General features: G+C 41.3%; 1 protein-coding gene across 3 annotated transcripts in view; it reads right to left on the bottom strand.

Annotated features, from left to right (window-relative positions):
- Positions 1 to 9,333: 9,333 nt before the first annotated feature.
- Positions 9,334 to 22,730, bottom strand: part of LOC135092378 (uncharacterized) — a 28,824-nt gene continuing 15,427 nt past the window's right edge. For 2 of the 3 annotated variants that reach the window (XM_063990831.1, XM_063990832.1), the window contains one exon: positions 9,334 to 10,049. In XM_063990831.1, the coding sequence (XP_063846901.1) occupies positions 9,955 to 10,049 (95 nt within the window). In that variant the 3' untranslated portion in view covers positions 9,334 to 9,954. Of the gene's footprint in view, positions 10,050 to 16,229; positions 17,037 to 22,730 lie in introns of those variants that run through there. The other variant, XM_063990834.1, reaches the window with a different exon arrangement.

Here is a 22,730-nt window from a genome sequence, read left to right as displayed (position 1 = left end):
GCCAAAAAAATTCTAAACAGACGATTTCCAAAAGGGAGGAGGCCCCCCCATGCATCCAGCATCTACAATATCAGTGGAACAGGGTTTCTTATCTTTGACTAGAGATGCAAATTATCGTCTTCCAGTGCCTCTGTTGGTGGTGCCCACTTGCAACTCATTTTAGTAATAATCTCCTGTTTCTCTTGAAACAGCATACCAGAATGTTTCAGGGTCCTCCACTGCTTCACTCAGACCTGGCAGTTCACACGAAATCAGCTGTCACCATTCTCTGTTTAGGTCTTCATAGGCACTTTCTTGAATTATCTTTGAAAATTTGATTGCCAAGGATATGGGAGATTTCCTTGCTGCACATTAGATGGATCTAGTGTTTCAAGTAGTTGTAAGTTATGAAGCAGATTAGAGGACAGGAAACGTTTCAGCATCTGCTTTGAGAAAGCTACATAGAAATTGAGTGTCCTCACCTGAAACTGCTCTAAATCTGCTCTAGGATAATGCTTTCTGTTACTGCTCCACGGTAAATATCTCCTAGACTGAGATAGTTGGAAGGTTCAGATATATTAACATGAGTTAGGTCAAATTTTTAAAGTTTCTCTTTTCATGAAGTTACTAAGATGCCTTTAACACTGCTACAGACTGATGTGCGAAGCTTGTCTATTCTTAGGGATGTTGCCTGGAAATCAAGGTTTGCTTTTATTAACTCCAGGCAGGATGTATGCCAAAAAGGCAAAGTACATTTTTGTTATTGGGTTATTTAATTCTTGTAAAATTGCAGCAGCAGATGTAATTCCATCTACTATTGTAGCTGATATAAAGTATAGTTTTAGTGTAGGTCACCGCTCTAAAAGTCTTTATACGACTTCTCCTAAGGAAAGCCATCCGGTGCAGCTAGGGTGCAATATTTTACGAAGTGGTACTTCGGTAAATTTCTGAAATTCTCCATATTCTGAGAATCTTTTACGGCTGTTCATGATGTAGGAATATATATTCCGAGCTAATTCTTCAACCATATTAGGAAGCTCCCCATATGCATTTGAGGCACAGAGCCTTTGAGTGGCAAACGCAGCCTAGCACACAGTGATGGGTTTTCTCTTTTTAGCAGAGTTATGACTCCTCCCTTTTCTCCCATCATTACACTTGCATTATCACTGGCAAATCCAATTACATTTTCAATAGGAATGTCATGCATGCTGAAGAAATGCTTGATTGATTTGAAAATACCTTGAGCTGTACAATCTTTTACCGCAAGTAAACTTAAAAAGTGATCACATGTTTTCTGAATATTAAGGTCATAGAAGTGAACAATCAAGACAAGGTGCTTTTGGGTAGAAAGATCCGTGGACTCATCAATGATGAGAGAAAATTTTGTGCCCTTCAGACGTGCAGCAAGATCTGATAAATAAAATAAGTATTACCCATTACATTACCAAGGATAACTGTAGCCTTCGTTATGCCACATTTAACAGCACCGGCAATTTTAGAGTCTAGACTCCCATTTGCAATAAACCCTGACAAATGATCTATTATAGATACAGGAAAGTTATACTCTGCAATGAAGGCGCACATCTTAATCTCTGAGGCTGTAACTTGCCTTTCAAAGTTTGCTGGTACACTTGGTTGAAAGAAAGAAAGAGAATGTCGTTTTGCAAGTATACTTTTCTTGTTTCTCAGTTGACCGATGCCTCTCCAGTAATGTTACACTGCCTACTATTTCACATTGGCATGCAGTGCAGAATGCCTTATTTGGGTTCTCCTTACTCTGAATCATCCAAGAGGAAATTTTTCTTTGGTGATTGAGCCATTTCATTTTAAATTTCTGATCATACGTGACTTTTTCTTTGGAGTCTGAGGACCACTGTCATCACTGTCCGAATCAACTGCTACAGTATTTCTTTTTTTATTCATATTAGCAAATTTTCATTAAACCTGAAAGCAAAAAGCATCATAAGAAAATCGTGTGTAGTGCATCATATATTATCTTATTTCTTCGTGCAGTAAACAGTGAACTGATTACTTTCAACAGTACTCTCCGCACATTCGATATAAAACATAAACTGTTGCGACACAGACTCAAAGATTAGATTATTCGATCAATTCCCGTCAAAAGTGCACATGATATTTAGCACAATATATATATATATATATATATATATATATATATATATATATATATATATATATATATATATATATATATATATATATATATATATATATATATATATATATATATATATATATATATATATATTTTTTTTTTTTTTTTTTATGTTTGTTTCATCCTCAAGGAAGATTATAAACTGACGTAATTACCAGTAAAAACAATATATAATTTTCAAGGATCAGTTCTTGTGATATTTCCTTGAGACCATAGGACAATATGAACTAGATGTCGTCACCCTCTGGCAACATACTCCAGATGAATGAAAATCGATTTTCCAAGAATACGCGCCTTGTGGGGTAGTGATTAATACTTATACGCATGACTACGAATGGGCGGGCCAGGATTTGAATCCTTGGCAGCCGGCGCACAGTCCATGCACCCAGCTGTTCACCCTTAACTTTTGGATTGGTCGATAAATAGGTACCTGGGAAAGGTACACTGAGGCACCCCTAATGCCACTCTAAGCCCGTGTCCCAAGGGACACGGGCCACAGGCTCAAAGGCTAATTTAACGTGACGGAGATGAGCGCCGACACCACGCGCAGCCGCTGCTTATGCTCCTTATTTTTATCAGAGTAATGTATTGGTGATATAGTACACCTCGTCACATAAGATTCGCGTTTTTTTTCTATCGTCAGATAATTTTCCTTCACATATAAATAATTTTGGATATTTCCGGATGGTGTTCTTGCAAAGAGCTGTCATCAGTCTGGGAGCCTGTCATGAGAATATATATATATATATATATATATATATATATATATATATATATATATATATATATATATATATATATATATATATATATATATATATATATATATATATATATATATATATATATATATATATATTGTGTGTGTGTGTGTGTGTGTATAGAAGCATATATATATGTATGTACGGGCATTGAGACATTACACACACACACACACACACACACACACACACACACACACACACACACACACACACACACACACACACATGACTTTGAACAATGCCTTTTATTTTTGGAAAACAAGTATGGATACCATTACGACTGCTTATATACAATTAAATACTACTGATAAGTTTCATATGTTCATATTATGCACTGGACCACACTACTTAAAGAAACACACAAACCTGCTCCACATGGAATTAGACCTTGTGTGCTGCCAAAGGCCATTTTGATTATATAAGAAAATAAAGTTGCCACAAAGTGATCAACCTCGTCCAATCAATAACACAAGGTAACCAGTTGGCTTGCTCGAACCGCATCTTGTTTCTAGAGTCTTCCTCCCCCTGCCCAGTACTTGTACGAGACAAGTTACTTGATGGTCACTCACACATCCAACATTCCAAGACCTGCCTGGTAACCCTGACGCCAAAGCACTGTCCTCACACTGAGAGCTCGCGATTGCAATATTTGAAATTAACCCGCAGAGCACTATGTAGATCGACAGCACTATAAATAACGTCAAGGTCTGTATAATTATGTAGAGGTCTTTGGCTACGTTTTTATCTAGTAAGACAAGTGTTACCACAGTATTTTTCACGAACCTCGGCCTTAAGTAAAGCCCACTGTCTACTTCACTATTATGTCATTGTTTAATTCACTGAAAGTATATGACAGGTGTGCCTTCACTGTATTTGTTTAACGATACACTACAGGTACTCCAAGAACAAAAATCTCAGTTACCACACCGCTTAGAGTGACTAACTTTCCGTACTACCAGTGACACTGATTACAGAAGGGCGACAGGAGGAGCACCGGGGGCCCGGGCAGGCCAATACGTGTAAGCTACGCGATACGTACTTGATTCGAATAGGAACCACAAGCATTATCAATTAATACCGGATATATCAGATGGAAAATATGTCAAATAGGCACAAAAAGCTCACAAAGAGAAAATTTAGTACCATATATACCTAAATCATACCAAACGTACTTTTAAGACAAAAAGTACTAAATCTGCTAAGTTCGTACCAAAATTGGCAACCCTCACTCCCGGTGCTCGGACTGCCTCGCCCTGCGGTGCATTCCAGCCTCGTCCCGTGTCCAGCTTTCTCCATCTCTGCTTCATTATACCTTGCTTACCATGTCAGTGTGATATCAAGCCACCATATAGAAAACCAAACACATCACTCGTAAGACTCTTTGTGAGGAAATAGTGAACTACGACCGGTTAACGGGGTCTCAATTAATCATTGACAATTCCCTCAAGTTTGAGTCACAATTAAGATCACCACATGCACACACTCCTCTCCCCGACACTAAAGTTGCTCATACTCAGTCTAATTCAAATAGTAATTTTATATGATTATTTTAGCAACTGTTGATTCTTCCTGTGGCCCACTGCTAGATCTGTGACAGCACTTCCCCAGGCGATCAAGCTGTCCAGGGTGATTCAGTGTCCCTGACATAGCAGACATAGAGGAACACAAAGAAAGATCGGAAAATTTCACTATGTGAGGTTATAACAGGCATTAGCTGGCACTTCAATATACACTTAATAGCATCACTTATTCTTACCCCTGTGGCCTTAGTGGTGAATTATTTTATTACTGTGTACTTAAATGAGTAAAGAAATGAGAAAAAAAGGAAACGTGTTTTCTTTTAGTAAAACTCATTTTCACTTCATATAATAATTATATTTCATGTAATTAACATTTTTACTAATCATTCATAATAACTCAATGTATTCTTACCTTGTACTCTATTAGTGTTGTAACTTTCTTTAAAAGTCCTTGAATTTTTTTGGATTTTGTTAGCACATAGTGTAGGGAACCATTGTAACTGTAGATCAGAACCTTCTAGACGCATAAGTGGAAATTTCCTGTTCTGACGCCCGCTGGGAGTAGTGTCTAATTACTGTTTCTTGTCTTAGTTTATTGGTAAATATTAAGATGGGAATAGCTATTCTATGCAATAATAAAATAATAATTAATAATTGTAAATGTTAAATTATATGAATAGGCAGTAGCTAGATAGAATAACTCATATGTGAAATATGATCCTGTGAAACCTATCACCTACGATGTCACGTGATCACAAGCGCCGCACCTTGAGAAACGCCGCATTGCCCTGGGCAGTTGGGTGGAGATCTCCGATCTGGCCAGCTGGGTGTGCGCGGTGCGCGGTGTCCTGTGTGTGTGAATTCTGCCACGAACCTTTGCACTAAGACTACACCCTGAGTTTTTTTTACAAGTGTGTACCCTGTGTGTATAAGGCAGGGAAATAAGTGCAAGTGACAGTGTATAAGTAACTTTATTGTGGTGACAAGAACAATGACAGACAGACTACATATCCTTGTGCCGAGATTCAGTTCTCTTGGGCTCAGTACTTAAGTGGTGTTGTATGTAAACTGCAAATATATATGTATAAACTGTACAAAGGGTTTTCCTAATTACCTGGGTATCAATAGACTGATTTGCCTTTTACCGCTTGAAGGCTGTACCAATGAGGGGTTAAATAAAAAGTAACACTACGCCCTGCATCCTAAATAGCATTCCATAAATGGTGAGGCTATTAAAGAAAAGGATAACAATTTAAGAGAAAGTTATATTAATGCAGCTCCATAATTCCAACTTATTGCATAGCACCTCCATATTCAAATGAGGGAATTAGAGCAATTAGCTGGGGAATTTGATCGATTACGCGTTTCTCAGGCTGCTTCCCCCGAGGTATAAGAAAGTGAGCTTTTAGAACCGAGTGATGTAGAGAATGATCTTGCGAGAATGATGACCACCGTGAACTAAGGAGTGGTACTCGACACCGCTAACTTCCTAGAGAAACCGTGTCTAAGTCACCTACTAACATCATGTCTACTGCAACTAAATCAGCCACTACCTCCCATGGTACTGGTGCTGGACCACAGCTCACGCAAGGTGCAACGATAGTTTCTCTTAAAATACTCTCTTCCACCACTGATATAATCCCATTTTCAGGATCAGATTCATGGTGCTCAGCCCAAAAATTCATTGTTAGGTGCGAGGATGTCATGTCTCATGCTTGTATCACCGAGCCGGGTGATAAAATTTCTTTTGTCAGTTAAAAACTTCAACCTGATTCTCTGGCCCATTATTAATGGACTCAAGTACATTCACAGTGCCAACAGAGAACTATGATTATGACGTTTAATAATCTCTTCCTGGAAACCTTTGGCGATTATGTTAACTCGTGGTCCAGGATATAAATGCAATCTGTGAGCACCTGGCTCAGTCCGCTTTCGCTAAAGGAAGATTCTAGTTACAAGTCATTGCTAGTCAAGCAGCTGTAGACATTGTAAGAGTCCAAAGGGACAATGGGTGGATTAAACAAGACTCCCTCTGTGACAAGGATCATCAACAATTTTGGAGATTTTTACCTACATGCTAGTTTTAAAGATTGGGGAACGCAATGGTCTGCTTTCCCTAGAATTTAAGCTTAGTGACACTTCACGAGTTTTCAAAAAACTAAAAACTAGATGAAAGCGCGATAAATGCGCGTTATATTGCGTCTTCCGTCGCCGCCACTTGACCAGTATCTCCCGTTGTAGTAGGTTCAAGTGACCAGCTAGTTTCAAGCTACCAAATGCGCACACAGCCCTATTTTTACTGCCAGACGTACGATGCATTCACTCCCAGCCACGGCAACGCACGAACATCTTCAGCCGACACCATTCGAGAGCAGTAGTAGTAGGCATGCCATGTAGGTTAGTTTGTTAGGTTAGGCTACGTATTGCTACACATCATTTAGGTTAGGTTAGGTAATGTTAGGTTAATATCCTGTTATCTTAAAACCCGAACCATTCGTAGTACTGAATGATTTGATAAGCTAAATAATTAATACCTAATACTTAAACAGGATTTTCAGTTTTCGTTAAAAATGTCTAAAGAGAAAGGAAAGGAGAGGAAGTTGCACGAAAACACTGCAAAGCATAAGAAAATGTGTGCGGCATCCTCATCCAAAAAACTTATGGAGTCATTTACAAGTGCACGTGCTGATAATGAAACTAGTAAAAGTGATTATGTTAAGGCTGCTGAAATAAGGCTTACTGCATTTATGGTGGAACACAATATAAGTTTCCGTGTGGCCGATCATCTGTGTGAAGTCCTGAAAGGTTGCTTCTCTGACTCCGCTATTGCAAAGGAATTGAAAATGAAAAGAACGAAATGTCAAAGAGTGTGTGGTAGTGTTATGGCACACTCTCACAAACAAGAGCTCATTAACATCTTGAAGTAGAACAAGTTCAGCATTCTTGTGGATGAATCCACAGATATATCGGTCTCTCAGAATTTATGCATCATGGTAAGAGTGGTTGAAGGAAATGCTGTTGTCACCAAATTTTGGGATTTAGTGCCATTATTTAGTAGTGATCCTAGTAAAGCTAATGAAGGTGCTGCAGCTGCCAGGTTGTTTTCAGAGATAATGAAAACATTTACTGAAAATGGTATACCTACTTCTAATATCATTGGGTTTGGTTCTGATGGATGCAGCACTATGATGGGGCCTAATAACTCTGTGAGTAGCAGGTTAAAGGAACTTTGCCCAGGAATCTTTATTATGAAATGTGTGCCATTCTGCCCATATATGTGCCTCTGAAGCATGCAAACAATTACCTGATGTTATTGAACAACTAGCTCATGATGTCCACAACACATTCAAGAACTCTTCAAAACAATTGGCACAATTTGTAGAATTTCAAGAGTTTGCTGGGGCTCAAAAGCTTAGGATTTTATTGCCATCTAGAACGCGCTGGCTTTCCTACACGGCTGTTGTGAAAAGGATGCTTGAGCAGTGGGGCCCTCTTCAGATGTTCTTTACTGAATTAAATTTTCAACAGACGAAAACTTGTGGTAGCACAGTTAGAAGTGCTTATGAACAACTGCACAATCCATTTACCAGACTTTACTACTGCTCCCTTTCTTTAGTATTACCAAAGTTTACTCAGCTGAACCTTTTATTTCAGAGTGAAAGAGTGGTCATAACTGAATTGCACAGGCAAGTTTGTAATTTAATAAAGAATTGCTACTGATGTACATGAACCATGAATACATTGTGAAAACCATGCTTTCAAAAGTTGATCCAAGATATCAACGTGAGTTCCTGATGCTAGAGCAGATGTATTTGGGTGCATCTGTCTTAAAAACAATAACAGACAATCCAGAATAAAGCAAGCAAAAAAAAAAGGAAATGTATGAGTTTCGCTTCCACTGCAGATTATTTTTGATAGTAGCAGCAGAACAGATCAGGAAGAGATTTAATTTCGGAGATGAAGTCCTTTCAAGAATGCATATGCTGGAGCCAGCCAGTGTTCTAGGCATCCAGGGCAAAGTGCAAGAGCAAAGTTCGGTGCCCCTCGCGACACACCTTCCCCAAATCATTGCCCAGGATGATTCTACCCTCCAGCAACTGGGCGATGAGTGGAGGAGGCTTGCCGTAGAAGATCTGCCTAAATCCATTACCAACATGGCGAAAAAAAGTGGACAAAAGCAATTACAACCAGCCTGATAAATTTTGGTGTGCCATAAAAACTCTGGAGGATAGTTTAAGCTTGTTTCAAACTTTTCACTAGGATGTCTTTCTTTGCCTCATGCTAATGCTGACTGTGAGCGCTGCTTCTCTAGTGTAAACCGTGTGAAAACAAAAGACATAAATAAGCTAAAAACAGAAACCGTAAGAGACATCATCCTAGCAAAGCAGTGTGTTTCTTCCGCATCCAGCAGCGACTGTACGACCTTCAAGCCATCAATCAAAGTCAGTGATAAAAAACATGACATCAAGAGTGCTATATTCCTCTAATGAAGAGAGTGCCGGGGCTGCTGACGACGTGCCGGAAGTATATATAGAAGAACAAGACCAGTAATCTCCTACATAGTAAGTAAACAACTTAACGAAGTGTCCTGTAGTTTTTCTCCAATTATTAATATATGTATTTAGGAAAGTGTTTTGTTTGTTAAGGGCATTGTTTTGTTTTTTTTCATTACACACACACACACACACACACACACACACACACACACACACACACACTCTCTCTCTCTCTCTCTCTCTCTCTCTCTCTCTCTCTCTCTCTCTCTCTCTCTCTCTCTCTCTCTCTCTCTATATATATATATAAACCTAAATTCTGCTGTATTTGGAAAGTGGCAGTTTTGCATAATATTTGGAATAATTACATATGTACGATAATTTTACCAGAAGTACAATAATTTCAACCTGTGTAGTACGATAATATGGCCAAAACAATCTGGCAACGCTGCTTGAAACTAGCTGGTTACTAAAACCTACGACACCGGACAAGACCCAGATGTGGAGTCTTATGCCGCTGTGGTCACAGACAACACAGTAGTGCTGATGTGTCATTATTGTAATAAATCTAGACACAGCAAACAGGTGCTTTACCAAACAGAACGCCAAGGAAAAAAAAAAAAATGGGTAAAGCACCACAACCCAGTGTCAATCCTCAGCCCTTAGCATTTGGTTCAGTTCCAGCTTTAAATGCAAGGGGTGATGCCACTCTTCTCCTAGTGGGAACCGCCTTGTCGTGGTGCGGGGGCTTGCGTGTCCCTATGACCTGGCGTGCGAAGCTAAAGGGAGCTTCGGCCTCTGCTTCTCCCTATTTAGGGGGAAAGGGCTACCGATGCTAGCAAGGTCACCAGTGAGGGACCAGACTAAATGGTTCCCACAGTTAGGCAGCCAGTACAGGTCAACGGTGTCGCTCACCAGAGGGACCACATTTTGAGGTCGTTCTTTGTTGGATGGTTGGGTGTCTGGGCTGAGATGCGTTGTGGGTGGAGGTTTTAGCTCCGTCGTGGACAAACTTTCGAGTTTTAAAACGAGTGGCTTCCATGGGGACGAGGTACCACCTTCACGGCGGCCAGTGCTCGCTCCCTTCGTTGTCCCAGTAGGCGGTCTCCCTTGATCCCTGGAGTCAATTTATTTTTATAGTATACATATGAGTAAATATAAAAACTCCTCTGGTCCTCGAGGGGCGGTCGACCAGGCCCTCGAGACGTCACCCTCTGGTCGTGATGGTGTTGTGCAAGCGAAAACTTGTACTTCCCCTGCTGTTGATTCCCAATGTGAAAGACGCATAGGGTCAGTTGTTGATTCCTGTTTTGACACTCTTATGATCATTAATGTCTATGCCTCGATGTCATACCGTGCTATTCACTCAGTTCTCAAGCCTTTCGGAACAGTTCTCAGTATCCATCTTAAATATGATGGCGAGTGTATCTTTAAACGGCGTTACATGATATTTACATCAGACGTTGCTGCCAGAGTTGCTCTTCAGGCAATAAATTATCTGCGTCTTGGAGAAAACAATTTAATTGCTGAAGTCATTCAATCAAGCAATGTAGCTGACAGCGAGAATGATTATTGTTCCAATGTCTTTGATGATGCAGAAGAACGAGCTCCCAAAGGAAAACTCCCAAAGGAAACTTTATTCACGCTGCCAAGTATCTAGAAAGGGAGACTGGAGTATTCCCAACAAATAACATCAGGAAGTATGGCAGAGGTGTCTTGATCCAAGCTAAAGATTTAACGCAGGCGATGATGCTCCTCCATCTACCATGCCCTTCTGATGGAGTCTTTCAATCCATCAAGTCAGACCGAAGATTCGATTACTGTAAAGGACGTACTTACAACCAGGACCTGTACGAACACTCAGAAGATGACATTCTTCAGTTATGTCCAACGTTATGTTAATGTTCAACGAGTGGCCAAGATTAAAGGCAATGGTAATATGATAATGCTCACATTCTGTGGTTCTTTTCTCCCTGACCTTGTTAAGATCGGTCCTCTCTCTCTCTCTCTCTCTCTCTCTCTCTCTCTCTCTCTCTCTCTCTCTCTCTCTCTCTCTCTCTCTCTCTCTCTCTCTCTCTCTCCCAGTAAAGGCTTTCATCGATCGTCCATTGCAATGTTACCGGTGTTACGAGTTCGGTCATGGGAATAACAACTGTATAAGTCTTCCCCGGTGTGGTCACTACTCTGAACTTACTCCCACCCTACCTTTGACCCTTGAATTCGAATCAGACCCTTATTGCTTCTTCCAAAGGGAAGCTCATCCACTACGCTTTCGAAAATGTAAGAGGTACCGCCTTTAGCAGGACATTCTTCAACTCGCTGATTCTCAATTGATTGGTCTTGGTAGTGCCAGGCAGGAATTTCTTTTTAGACAGAAAGATGGTGGGGCAAATACATATGCCTCCTCCCTCCACTCTAGTTTCTCTACCTCTGCCATACGAAATAAGGCTGCAACACCTTCCTACCTTGCTCAACCATCAAATGTTTCTTTCCATTCCTGTGAGAATGTCGGTGCTTCAGTTACTGCCTGCAACAGGTTTTCTGTTTTGGAAAGTGTCACCTCCTCTGCATCTTCAACCAAGCACTCCACTACATCTTCAGCAAAGCCTTCCATTGCATCTTCACCAGCCACATCACAGACTCCTCGTACAAAAGTACATATTGTCGAAATTCACGCTCCCATGCATTCCCAACCACGAACGACTTCCAAGACTTTTAAACTGCCACAGCAACATATCAACAATTCTCCCACGCTTCTTGTTCAGTCCTACCAGAAACGTTCCCAGGGGTCTGCTGAATCCCTAGACTCAACGGGCGTCTCCCCAAGGAAAATCGTTGTGGGAGCGTCAGATGTCCCTCAGCCAGACGAAATCAAAGTGATTCATCCAATTCTGATATGGATATAGAGGGTTCCTTTTCCCATCATCCAAATAAGACTTCCTCCAAGAGCGATACCGATACGTATTTGTCGAGGAATTCCCCTCCTCTGATCTCTTCAGGAATTTCGGAGACTTGTGTGCAGGTAGCTATCCCCACACTAGTTACAAAATCTCAGGTTACTGCGCCTACAACTAACGCAGGATCAGATAAGCCTCGCCGGCCGAGTAAGATAACTAGTCAGGTTGGCAAAGAGAAACTTCTAACTGTGGCTTCCCTGAAAACCCCCTCAAAATAGTAAAATTCAAGATCTTGCTGTGGAATTGTGGCGTACCTCCAGGGATGAACTCCGGGTGTTGATCTTTAAATTTTCTCCTGTTTGTATTTGTTTGCAAGAGACCAATGCTCGGAGGATGAGCTCACTTTGGTCCTCCTGGGTATCGTGCTTTCTTCACTCCATTTCCTGGTCAGGGCCACTACGGTGGCACTACCATGTTCGCAGTGATATTCCTTTTATCCACCTGCAGATTCATTCGCCGCTCCAGGTTATTGCTCTTATTTTTTTATTTTTTATAAATCGTTTTTATTCATTATGCAGCCTGTATCTGCCTCCTAGTGTTCTTGCCGAGAGAAATGAAGTTGATAATCTTTTAATTGATCTTCCTTCTCGTATTTTATTGGGAGACTTGAATGGTCGCCATCCTTTGTGGGATGATGACGCTGTCAACCCTGGTGGTCTTTTAATTGCTTCTTTTATCAAGGATTCACGACTGGAGATTTTAAACTCTGGAGACGTGACTCATTTCCATATTCAAACCGGTATTTCCACAACAATAGATGCCTCTCTCTGCACTTCTAATTCTTTTCTTGATTTTAACTGGAAAGTTTTACTGGATTTATATGGGAGCGATCACTTCCCAGTTTTATTAGAGTCAACTGATTCTGCACCACAGTCACGTCCTCCCCGATAGCGGCTAGTTAAGGCGGATTGACGCCTATTTAAAGACCTCACCATCCCTGCACGCTCAATGGATAAGATAGGAAACTGTGATAAGGCTGCAACATATCTTACTGATGTCTTGCACTCCGGTGCTATTCAGTCTATCCCTAAGACCTCTGGCCAGTTTCCTAAACGTCCTTTTCTATGGTGGAATGTGGATTGTACAGCCGCTGTTCAAGAAAGTGCCGCCTTTTCTCGCCTTCGACGGCATCTGACGGCATCGTGGGGACGTCCACTGTTTAGAGGCTTTTCAACGAGCGAGTGCACATGCTCGCCGCACCTTAAAAATGGCTTGGCAAGAGTCTTGAAAGAGTTATATTTCTTCCAACACAGTTCGCACACCACTCACCGACGTCCTCAACAGTCCGCAAAATATCTGTGAAGTACTCAGTTCCTCCCCCAACCTGTTTTATCACATGATTGAGGCACGGTGGCAGACCCAAAGGCAGTTGCTGATCTGTTTACTGAGAACTTTGCAAGTCTATGTAGAAAGGATCCAACAATACCTTTGGGACTTCATCGTCGGCATTTGGAATCTGTTGGCGTCAATTTTGGCTCCCCTGGTGGAGAGTCTTATAATGTCCCATTTTTTTTCAGTTTGAGTTACGCATGGCTTTGTCCCATCGCCATGATTCATCCCCGGGTTCCGATGACATCCTATATTCCATTTTGCGCCACATGTCCGATGAAGCTTTTACCTTTTTACTCGCTCTCTATAACTTTATTTGGAACACCGGTGATTTTCTATCCTCTTGGGGTGTGGCTGTAATTACTCCCATTCCAAAGCTTGGAAAAGATCATCAGTTAACGACCAACTATCGCCCCATTTCTTTAACTTCATGCATTTGTAAGTAGCTGGAAAAGATGGTGAATATCAGGCTTGTGTGGTACTTGGAGAGGCAATTACTTGTCTCCAGTTCAGTATGGATTCCGGAAAATGCGATCTACGACTGATGTTTTATTGTCTCTGGAATCTTCCATTTGTGAGGCATTTGTTAATAAGTAACACCTTATCACAGTTTTTTTATTTTTTTTATTTGGAAAAAGCTTATGACACGGCCTGGTGTCATGGCATTTTACTTAGCTTATTTGAGTTTGGTCTTCGTGGCCGACTCCCTATTTTTATACAATAGTTTTCATCTTCGTTTCTTTTTTCTTTCTTTTTTCTTTTTCTTTTTTTTTTTTTTTTTGCGGGTACGGGTTGGTGGCGATCTGTCTGGAGTACGCCCACTAGAAGATGGTGTGCCGCAAGGAAGTATATTTAGTGTCACACTTTTCGCTGTAGCTATAAATAGTGTCATTGGTATACTTCCGGAATGAGTTCTTGTTAGCTTATAATTATGTCGATGACTTGTCTATCTCCTTTTCTGCAGCGCGGATGCCACTGATTGAGAGGAAGCTACAGGTGGCACTCAATAGGATTTTTTAGTGGGCTCCAACTCGGAGATTTCGTTTATCGGCTTCAAAGACTGTGGCCATGCATTTTTGCCGCCTTCGTGGTGTTCACCCTGACCTAGACTTGTATCTATATGATAGAAGAATCTCTTGTGTGGAAGAAACTCGTTTCCTTGGACTTATATTTGACAGTCGGCTGACTTGGCTACCCCACCTTTCGTTATATTAAGGCAGCATGCACGAAGGCGCTGTCACTTCTAAGAGTTTTGGCTCACTTTTTTGGGCGCTGACAGAGACTCTCCTAGCCCTGCACCGAACTCTTATGCTTTCTAAATTAGAGTATGGTTGTGAAATTTTTTCGTCTGCCACTGAGGCTCTGCTCCATGTGCTGGATTCGGTGCACTACGCTGGTATTCGCCTGGCAACTGTTGCGTTCCGCTCATCTCCAATCCCTAACTTACTGGTGGATGCTGGTGTCCTGCCATTGGACCTACGCCGTCAGTCTCCAGCAATGAAATGTTGGTATCGAATCCACCGCCTCCCTGAGTCTGTCACTTGAACAACAGTTTTTCATGATGCACGTTCTCCCTTGTATGATGTTCGCCCTAGTTTTCCTAAGGCTTTTGGATATCGGGTGAGGTCTGCCATGACCGAGTTTGATATACCTTCCATCTCCATTTATCCCCATCGCCTCCCAAGGGTCAGGTACTGGCAGATGTCGCGGGTATCGATCTGCCCTCCTGTTGTTATTAGTAAAAACTTATTATCGCAGTACGAGTCTCGTGCTTTATTTTTGAACACTGTTTGACACAGTCTGGCTCCGTCCCTGTCTACACAGATGGTTCTAAGTCTGATGCAGGAGTGGGATATAATGTTATATTCCCTTCCTTCTGTCAAGGCGGTAGCCTTCCGAGAGTTGCCTCTGTTTTTTACGGCAGGGTTATCTGCCATTATTCTTGCCCTAAAAATATTTTTTACTTTGCCGTTTTCAAGTTTTATTATTTTCAGTGACCCCTTTTTAATGACTATTTTTTAGTTTGTTGTCTGCCCTTCCTTTCTCCCTCCCCAGTCTTATCTGTTTTAGAGTGGATTCACTGCTTCAGCGCAGAGGATATCATATATCATTTTCTTGGGTACCTGCACATGTGAGAGTTCATGGTAATGAGAAGGCTGATAGGCTGGCTAAAGAGGCGGCAACTCGAGTTGCTCCTTCCATCCCCATTCCCTTTGAATTAAACTCCAGTATAAGGGTGGCGGTTCTTGCCAAGTGGCAGGGCAGGTGGGAAGACGTGGTTGCCACCACTTAGATGGGGAAGATAACTTATGTAACTTTCCGTCCATGGATATGTCCATGTGCAGGGGCGCAACTCAATGGCCCGACTCCAGACGGATCATACACGTCTCACTCATGTCCCGGGAAACCCAACCATTCTGTGATGACTGTTTGGTTCTTTAGTTCCCCTTACAGTGCAACACTTTCTAGTGGAGTGTCACACTCTGGTGGAGCTGGTGGAGAATCCCTGGCCGGTTGAACGGCGGCTTGATGGCGTCCTGGCGGATAGGTGATGAGTAGTGTGAACATGGACCCGTACATCACCCGTCCGTCTAGCACATGTAGCTTGCCCCACTCCCATACACTTTCATTTAGTTTGCTGGCTGGCACAATGGACGAAAGGTTGATCGAGCTTGTACGGGGGTATGAAGAGTTGTTTGATATGACAAACAGAAGGTACAGTGATAATTGCTATAAAGACAAGATTTGGAAGGTGATTGGTGAAGAATTAAACAAACCAGGTAAGAGTATGTGAATTTTATTACTCATTATTTGCATGCATTTTTAATCTGTCAAGGAAAAACTATTGGTCCATATTATGTATGGTAACTCAAATAAACCCAAATGTCTCTAAATTATTTTGTCTAACATAACAGAAAACAGATAGCAGTGTATGGTATTCTGCATTGAGAATGTTTTATTCCCAAGGAAGTGCTCCAGCAGGACTACTGAATAATGCTTTGAATTTTTCTCTAACATTAAATGCACTTTGCTGAGCATTCCCTCCTTGCCTTGGTATATTCATCAGATTATTCTGAGATTGTGTCTGCCTACATGCTTTGAAATGTGACAGGTTTTCATCCCTGATAAAGTTATGTAAAAGGCAAGCAGCCATGACAATGATATCTGCATTTTCAGGTTCTAGGTTAATTGTTCTTTGGTAAATAAGAAACTTGTGACTCAGAATTCCGAAAGTGTTTTCCACAACTCTTCTAGCTCTAGAAAGTCTGTAATTATACACTCTTTTTTCATCATCATCAATTTGTGTTCCTGGGTAAGGTCTCAATAGATAGGGCTTGAGGGGAAATGCCTCATCTCCTACTAGTACATGAAGTACTGCACTAGTTGTACCAGGCAGCATAGTTTGTGGAGGTATATTTAGCGTATTATTCTCCAATCTCTGTCCTAGTTGTGAGCTTGAAAATATTCCACCGTCACTGTTCTTTCCAAAAGAACCTGTAATTTGCATCTACCACACCCAGCAAAACAATGGAAAATGTTTGTTTGTAATTAAAAAAAACAGTGAGCCACTATTTCGGGGGGCACGAATCTTGATGTGCTTACCATCTATCGCACTTACACAATTTCGAAAATTCCAGAGTTCCCAAACACCAGTTGCAATTTGTGTCCAGGTCTCTTCGTTTGGAGTTGGCATAAGTTCCTCTCTCATTCTCTTGATAATTGCTTTGCATACCTCCTTCACCATGCTGTGGACTGTGGAGTGTCCTAACAGGTAACTGAAGGCTATGGTTCTGAAATTATCTCCAGTTGCTAGGTACCTGAAAGGGGGAAAATATCTCTATGTAATGTCTATACTTGTATCTGTCTACCTCTGTCTCTACAGTTTATCTATATATCCATTTGTCTATCTATGTTAGGATAGTACCGGTAGGCTAGGCTAGGTTAGGATAGTACCTGTAGGCTAGGCTAGGTTAGGATAGTTCCTGTAGGCTGTAGGCTAGGCTAGGATAGTACCGGTAGGCTAGGATAGGCTAGGCTAGGCTAAGATAGGATAGGATAGTACCTGTAGGCTAGGCTAAGGAAGGTTTTACACACACACACACACACACACACACACACACACACACACACACGAACTGTAGCAAAATGCTTTCTATTTCCAGGACATGAATGCAAACTGAGGTGGGGAAATCTTCGAGACCAGTATCGAAGGTATTTAAGAAAATTAAATACCAAGAGTGGACAGGAAGCAACGAATATATCAAAATGGAGATACGCAGATGAGATGTCTTTCATTAAACTTTTCATGCGTGACAGGGAAACGATTAATAACCTTGAAGAATAAACAGTAGTTCATGCTGATACAGAAGAGACTACACGTGAGAATTCCAGTTCAACAAACAGGAGAGACGGGGGGAACAGAAGAGACAGTAATTGGTGAGGTAGTTTCGCCAGTGCGACCAGAGGCTTCCAGTAGGAAACGGAGTCGAGCTCCTACAAAGAAGCATGTCTGTGCAACTGAGACACATTCGTCAGTTTTAATGAAGCATCTACTAAAGAATGAAAGTCAGAAGGAAAAAACTCTCGATGCCGTGGACTTGTTTTTCCAGAGCATTGCAGCCACAGTCAAGAAATTATCCCCTTATCATCAGAACATATGTAAATCTAGAGTTCTTGGGGTAGTATCAGAGTTGGAAATGATAGAATTATCAAGTCAGCCTTCAACATCAGGCACTGCCTACAATTCAGGATCCAACCTATTACTCACTGACACCTATTCATCCTCATCATCAGCCTACTCTTGTCTCACCTGCACCAAGTACAGAAAATTTCATACATATGTAACTAATATGAAGGCCACACAAACACATTATATACCGTAGGCCTCTATTAACATACCTCAAGTTAAATAATTTCGTGTTTTTATTAGGTATGTGTGTGTGTTATTTTTAAGATTAGGATAACATTTTACAGTTACACACACAAAAAAAATTCTTTTTAGGTTTCAACACATTATGCACTGTACTTAGGAAAATAATATTTACAAAAGTATAATTTCATCATGTAATGTGAAGAGCAAATTCACGATCAAAGATCGTCCTTTGTAAAAGAACACGAACAATATTATTTTGTTTTCTTCAAAGAATAAGGTCTTAATTATATCAATGTCTGTATCGATTTCTTTCCATTTCTGTAAAATCAATGCAAATTTTTTTTCTCACCTGAGACAAACTGCGAGTCTCTCACTTGGAGGTATTGCTTCTCTGCAATTTGTGTTCATCTTGTTTAAATCCACTTCTATTCTCCAGAGTAAGTAATTAAATTTGACTTTGGACATTCTGAAGTAATGGTAAAACTTCAAGTCATCGTCTACTAGTTCTTTATATAGAGTACAGTACTCTCCCTCAGACTTTCTCTTTTTCAGTGTCTTGTGTACCCATGTCTTTCTCTTTATCCTCTTCCTCTAATAGGAGGGCAATTGCTGTCAACCTCTAAACTTCACTGTTCATGATGACTTCTGCGTCCAGTATCTGAGGGAAAACTGCCAGTGCTAATGTGCTGGCGACAGACTGTCTGCAGTGATTGTCGGTCGGGTCGCGAACGGTCAGTGTGAATTTACAGCCGTTAGACGGCGGTGAGCTGGCGGCCTGCCTGTCGGAACAAAAACGGGTCGTGTGAATCGGCCTTTACCCGTCCCGTCCCCGGCCTCATCCGGGGACAAATGCATTATTTATAAAATAATGCATAAAGTTGATGTTCACATGTTGGTGACCTTGAAGATCACTCGCGGGGGTCCCGGAGGGTGGCTAGGCCTACCAGTATGAGTTGCCAGTTATGCCACGCTGGGTGATTTATGAATTTATATACACCATTGTCTAATGTCTACCAGTCATGCTCAGAGTTGCCAACTGGCAATTTTCATTACCAGATTGGCTACAATCTGGTAATGAAAAATCAGTTTGGCAATGAATTATTGTGATCTGCCAATCTGGTAATGGGAGAGTTAAAATTTGGTAATAAGTAGACCTAATTATGATATATATATATATATATATATATATATATATATATATATATATATATATATATATATATATATATATATATATATATATATATAACAAAATTGTTTTATTTATTTATTTATTTATTTATTTATTTATTTATTTATTTTATTTATCTATTTATTTTATTTTTTATATTCACAGGAGGCAGTAGACACCTGCCGAAACGATAATTACTCCCAGTGAGGTCTAAAGCACTGTTCACGGGGTGCTGTGAAGTTATCATTAAACCAAGCTTTGACCTCACTGAACGTTTCCCTTTGTGTATCACAACACTAGGGGCCAGTCATAGCCTGCCCTCTAAAGACAACTCTCTTCCTCGACGCAAAACTAAAAGCACCTAATAAAACACACACCCTTCACTCAAAAATTTCAAAATCATCATGGCGACTCCTACACCAGCCTCGGAGTCCCCATCTGGGGAGGGGACCATAAATGTCTCCAGGTCGGACTGCCTTTCTGTCGACGACCCTAAGTGTCTTGACATCCCCCTCAACTTTTTCTTCATTAACTTCTGCAACATTCGGGGTCTAAGATCTAATTTTTAATCTGTAGAACACCATCTCTCCTCTTCTAAACCTCATCTTCTCCTCACTGAAACTCAGGTGTCTGAGGCAACTGACAGTAGCCCCTTTTCTGTTCCCTACTACTTTCTCTATCCTCATTTTCGATCCAAAGCTGGATATTGCGTATATGTGCGCAATAACTTAACCTGTTCTCGTGCCCACGCTCTTGAATCGTCCGAGTTTTCCACCATCTGACTACGACTACAGAGTCACGCTCAAACTAAATTTATCTGTGCTGTATACCTTTCACTTAACTCCTCTGACTATAAGAAATTCTTTGACTACTTAACTTCCAAAGTGGAGCACATTCTGACCCTCTTCCCTTTTACAGAGATCTCCATTCTTGGAGACTTCAATGTTCACCACCAGCTTTGGCTTTCCTCTCCCTTCACTGACCATCCTGGTGAACTACCCTTCAACTTTGCTATCCTCCACGACCTAGAGCAATTGATGCAACACCCTACTCGTATTCCTGACCGTCTTGGAGATACACCCAACATTCTTGACCTTTTCCTGACCTCTAATCCTTCTGCTTATGCTGTCACCCTTTCTTCTCTGTTGGGTTCCTCCGATCACAATCTCATATCTGTATCTTGTCCTATCGCTCCAATCCCTCCTCAGGATCCCCCTAAGCGAAAGTGCCTCTGGCGTTTTGCCTCTGCTAGTTGGGGGGACCTGAGGAGGTATTTTGCTGATTTTCCTTGGAATGACTACTGCTTCCGTGTCAGAGACCCATAGTGTCTGACATGGAGGCGTACATTCCTCACTCTTTTCTCGTCCTAAACCTTTTAAACCTTGGTTTAACACAGCTTGTTCTCGTGCTATACATATTAGAGAGGTGGCCCACAAAAGGTACTTAAGTCTTCCATCACCAGAATATCATGCGCTTTATATTTCTGCCCGGAACCATGCCAAGTCTGTTCTCCAACTAGCCAAAACCTTCATTAACAGAAAGTGTCAAAACCTTTCAAGATCTAACTCCCCTCGTGACTTCTGGCATCTAGCCAAGTATCTCCAATAACTTTGCTTCTTCTTTACCTCCTTTATTTCAACCAGATGGCACCAGTGCTATCACATCCATTTCTAAAGCTAAACTCTTCTTTGCCAAAAACTCTACCTTGGACGATTCTGGGCTTATTCCTCCCTCTCCACCCTCTGACTACTTCATGCCACCTATTAAAATTTTTGGCAATGATGTTTTCCATGCCGTCGCTGGCCTAAACCCTCGGAAGGCTTATGGACTTGATGGGGTCCCTCCTATTGTTCTCCGAAACTGTGCCTCCGTGCTTGCACCTTGCCTAGTCAAACTATTTCAGCTCTGTCTGTCAACATCTACCTTTCCTTCTTGCTGGAAGTTTGCCTACATTCAACTTGCTCCTAAAAAGGGTGACCGTTCAAATCCCTCAAACTACCGTCCTATTGCTTTAATTTCCTGCCTATCTAAAGTTTTTGAATCTATCCTCAACAGGAAGATTCTTAAATATCTATCACTTCACAACCTTCTATCTGATCGCCAGTACGAGTTCCGTCAAGGCCACTTTAGGGGTGATCTGGCTTTCCTTACCGAGTCTTGGTCATCCTCTTTTAGAGATTTTGGTGAAATTTTTGGTGTTGCCTTGGACATATCAAAAGCTTTTGATAGAGTCTGGCACAAAGCTTTGATTTCCAAACTACCCTCTTACGGCTTCTATCCTTCTCTCTGTAACTTCATCTCAAGTTTCCTTTCTGACCGTTCTATTGCTGCTGTGGTAGACGGTCACTGTTCTTCTCCTAAATCTATTAACAGTTTTGTTCCTCAGGGTTCTGTCCTGTCACCCACTCTCTTCTTATTATTCATTAATGATCTAAACCAAAATTCTTGTCCTATCCACTCCTACGCTGATGATACCCACCCTGCACCCTGCACTTTTCCACGTCTTTTCATAGACGTCCAACCCTTCAGGAGGTAAACATTTCACGCGGGGAAGCCACAGAACGCTTGACTTTTAATCTTTCTAAAATTTCTGATTGGGGCTGAACAAACTTGGTATTGTTCAATGCCTCAAAAACTCAATTCCTCCATCTACCAACTCGACACAACCTTCCAGACAACTATTCCCTCTTCTTCAATGACACTCAAGTGTCCCCCCTCTTCTACACTGAACATCCTCGGTCTGTCCTTTACTTATAATCTGAACTGGAAACCTCACATCCCATCTCTAGCTAAAGCAGCTTCTATGAAGTTAAGCGTTTTGACACGTCTCCGCCAGTTTTTCTCACCCCTCCCACCCAGCTGCTAACTCTGTACAAGGGCCTTATCCGTCCATGTATGGAGTATGCTTCACATGTCCTGGGGGCGGGGTTCCACTCAAACTGCTCTTCTAGACAGGGTGGAATCAAAAGCTTTTCGTCTCATCAACTCCTCTCCTCTAACTGACTGTCTTCAGCCTCTCTCTCACCACCGCAATGTTGCATCTCTAGCTGTTTTCTACCGCTATTTTCATGCTAACTGCTCTTCTGATCTTGCTAACTGCATGCGTCCCTTCCTCCCGCGGCCTCGCTGCACAAGACTTTCTTCTTTCTCTCACCCCTATTCTGTCCACCTCTCTAACGCAAGAGTTAACCAGTATTCTCAATCATTCATCCCTTTCTCGGGTATACTCTGAAACTCCCTGCCTGCTTTTGTATTTCCACTTCCTATGATTTGAATTCCTTCAAGAGGGAGGTTTGAAGACACTTATTCATCAATTTTTGACTACTGCTTTGACCCTTTTATGGGACTGGCATTTCAGTGGGCATTTTTGTTATTGGATTTTTGTTGCTCTTGGTTAGTGCCCTTCCTACAATAAAAAAAAAAGAATGTCTTTACCCAGTTAAACAGACCAAAATTCAACGAACTTCC

The sequence above is a fragment of the Scylla paramamosain genome, chromosome 40 (genome assembly GCF_035594125.1).
Source record: "Scylla paramamosain isolate STU-SP2022 chromosome 40, ASM3559412v1, whole genome shotgun sequence".
NCBI classification, from domain to species: Eukaryota; Metazoa; Arthropoda; class Malacostraca; order Decapoda; family Portunidae; genus Scylla; species Scylla paramamosain.
Note: the sequence above shows the minus strand (reverse complement) of the source record. Positions and strands in the feature narration are given on the sequence as shown.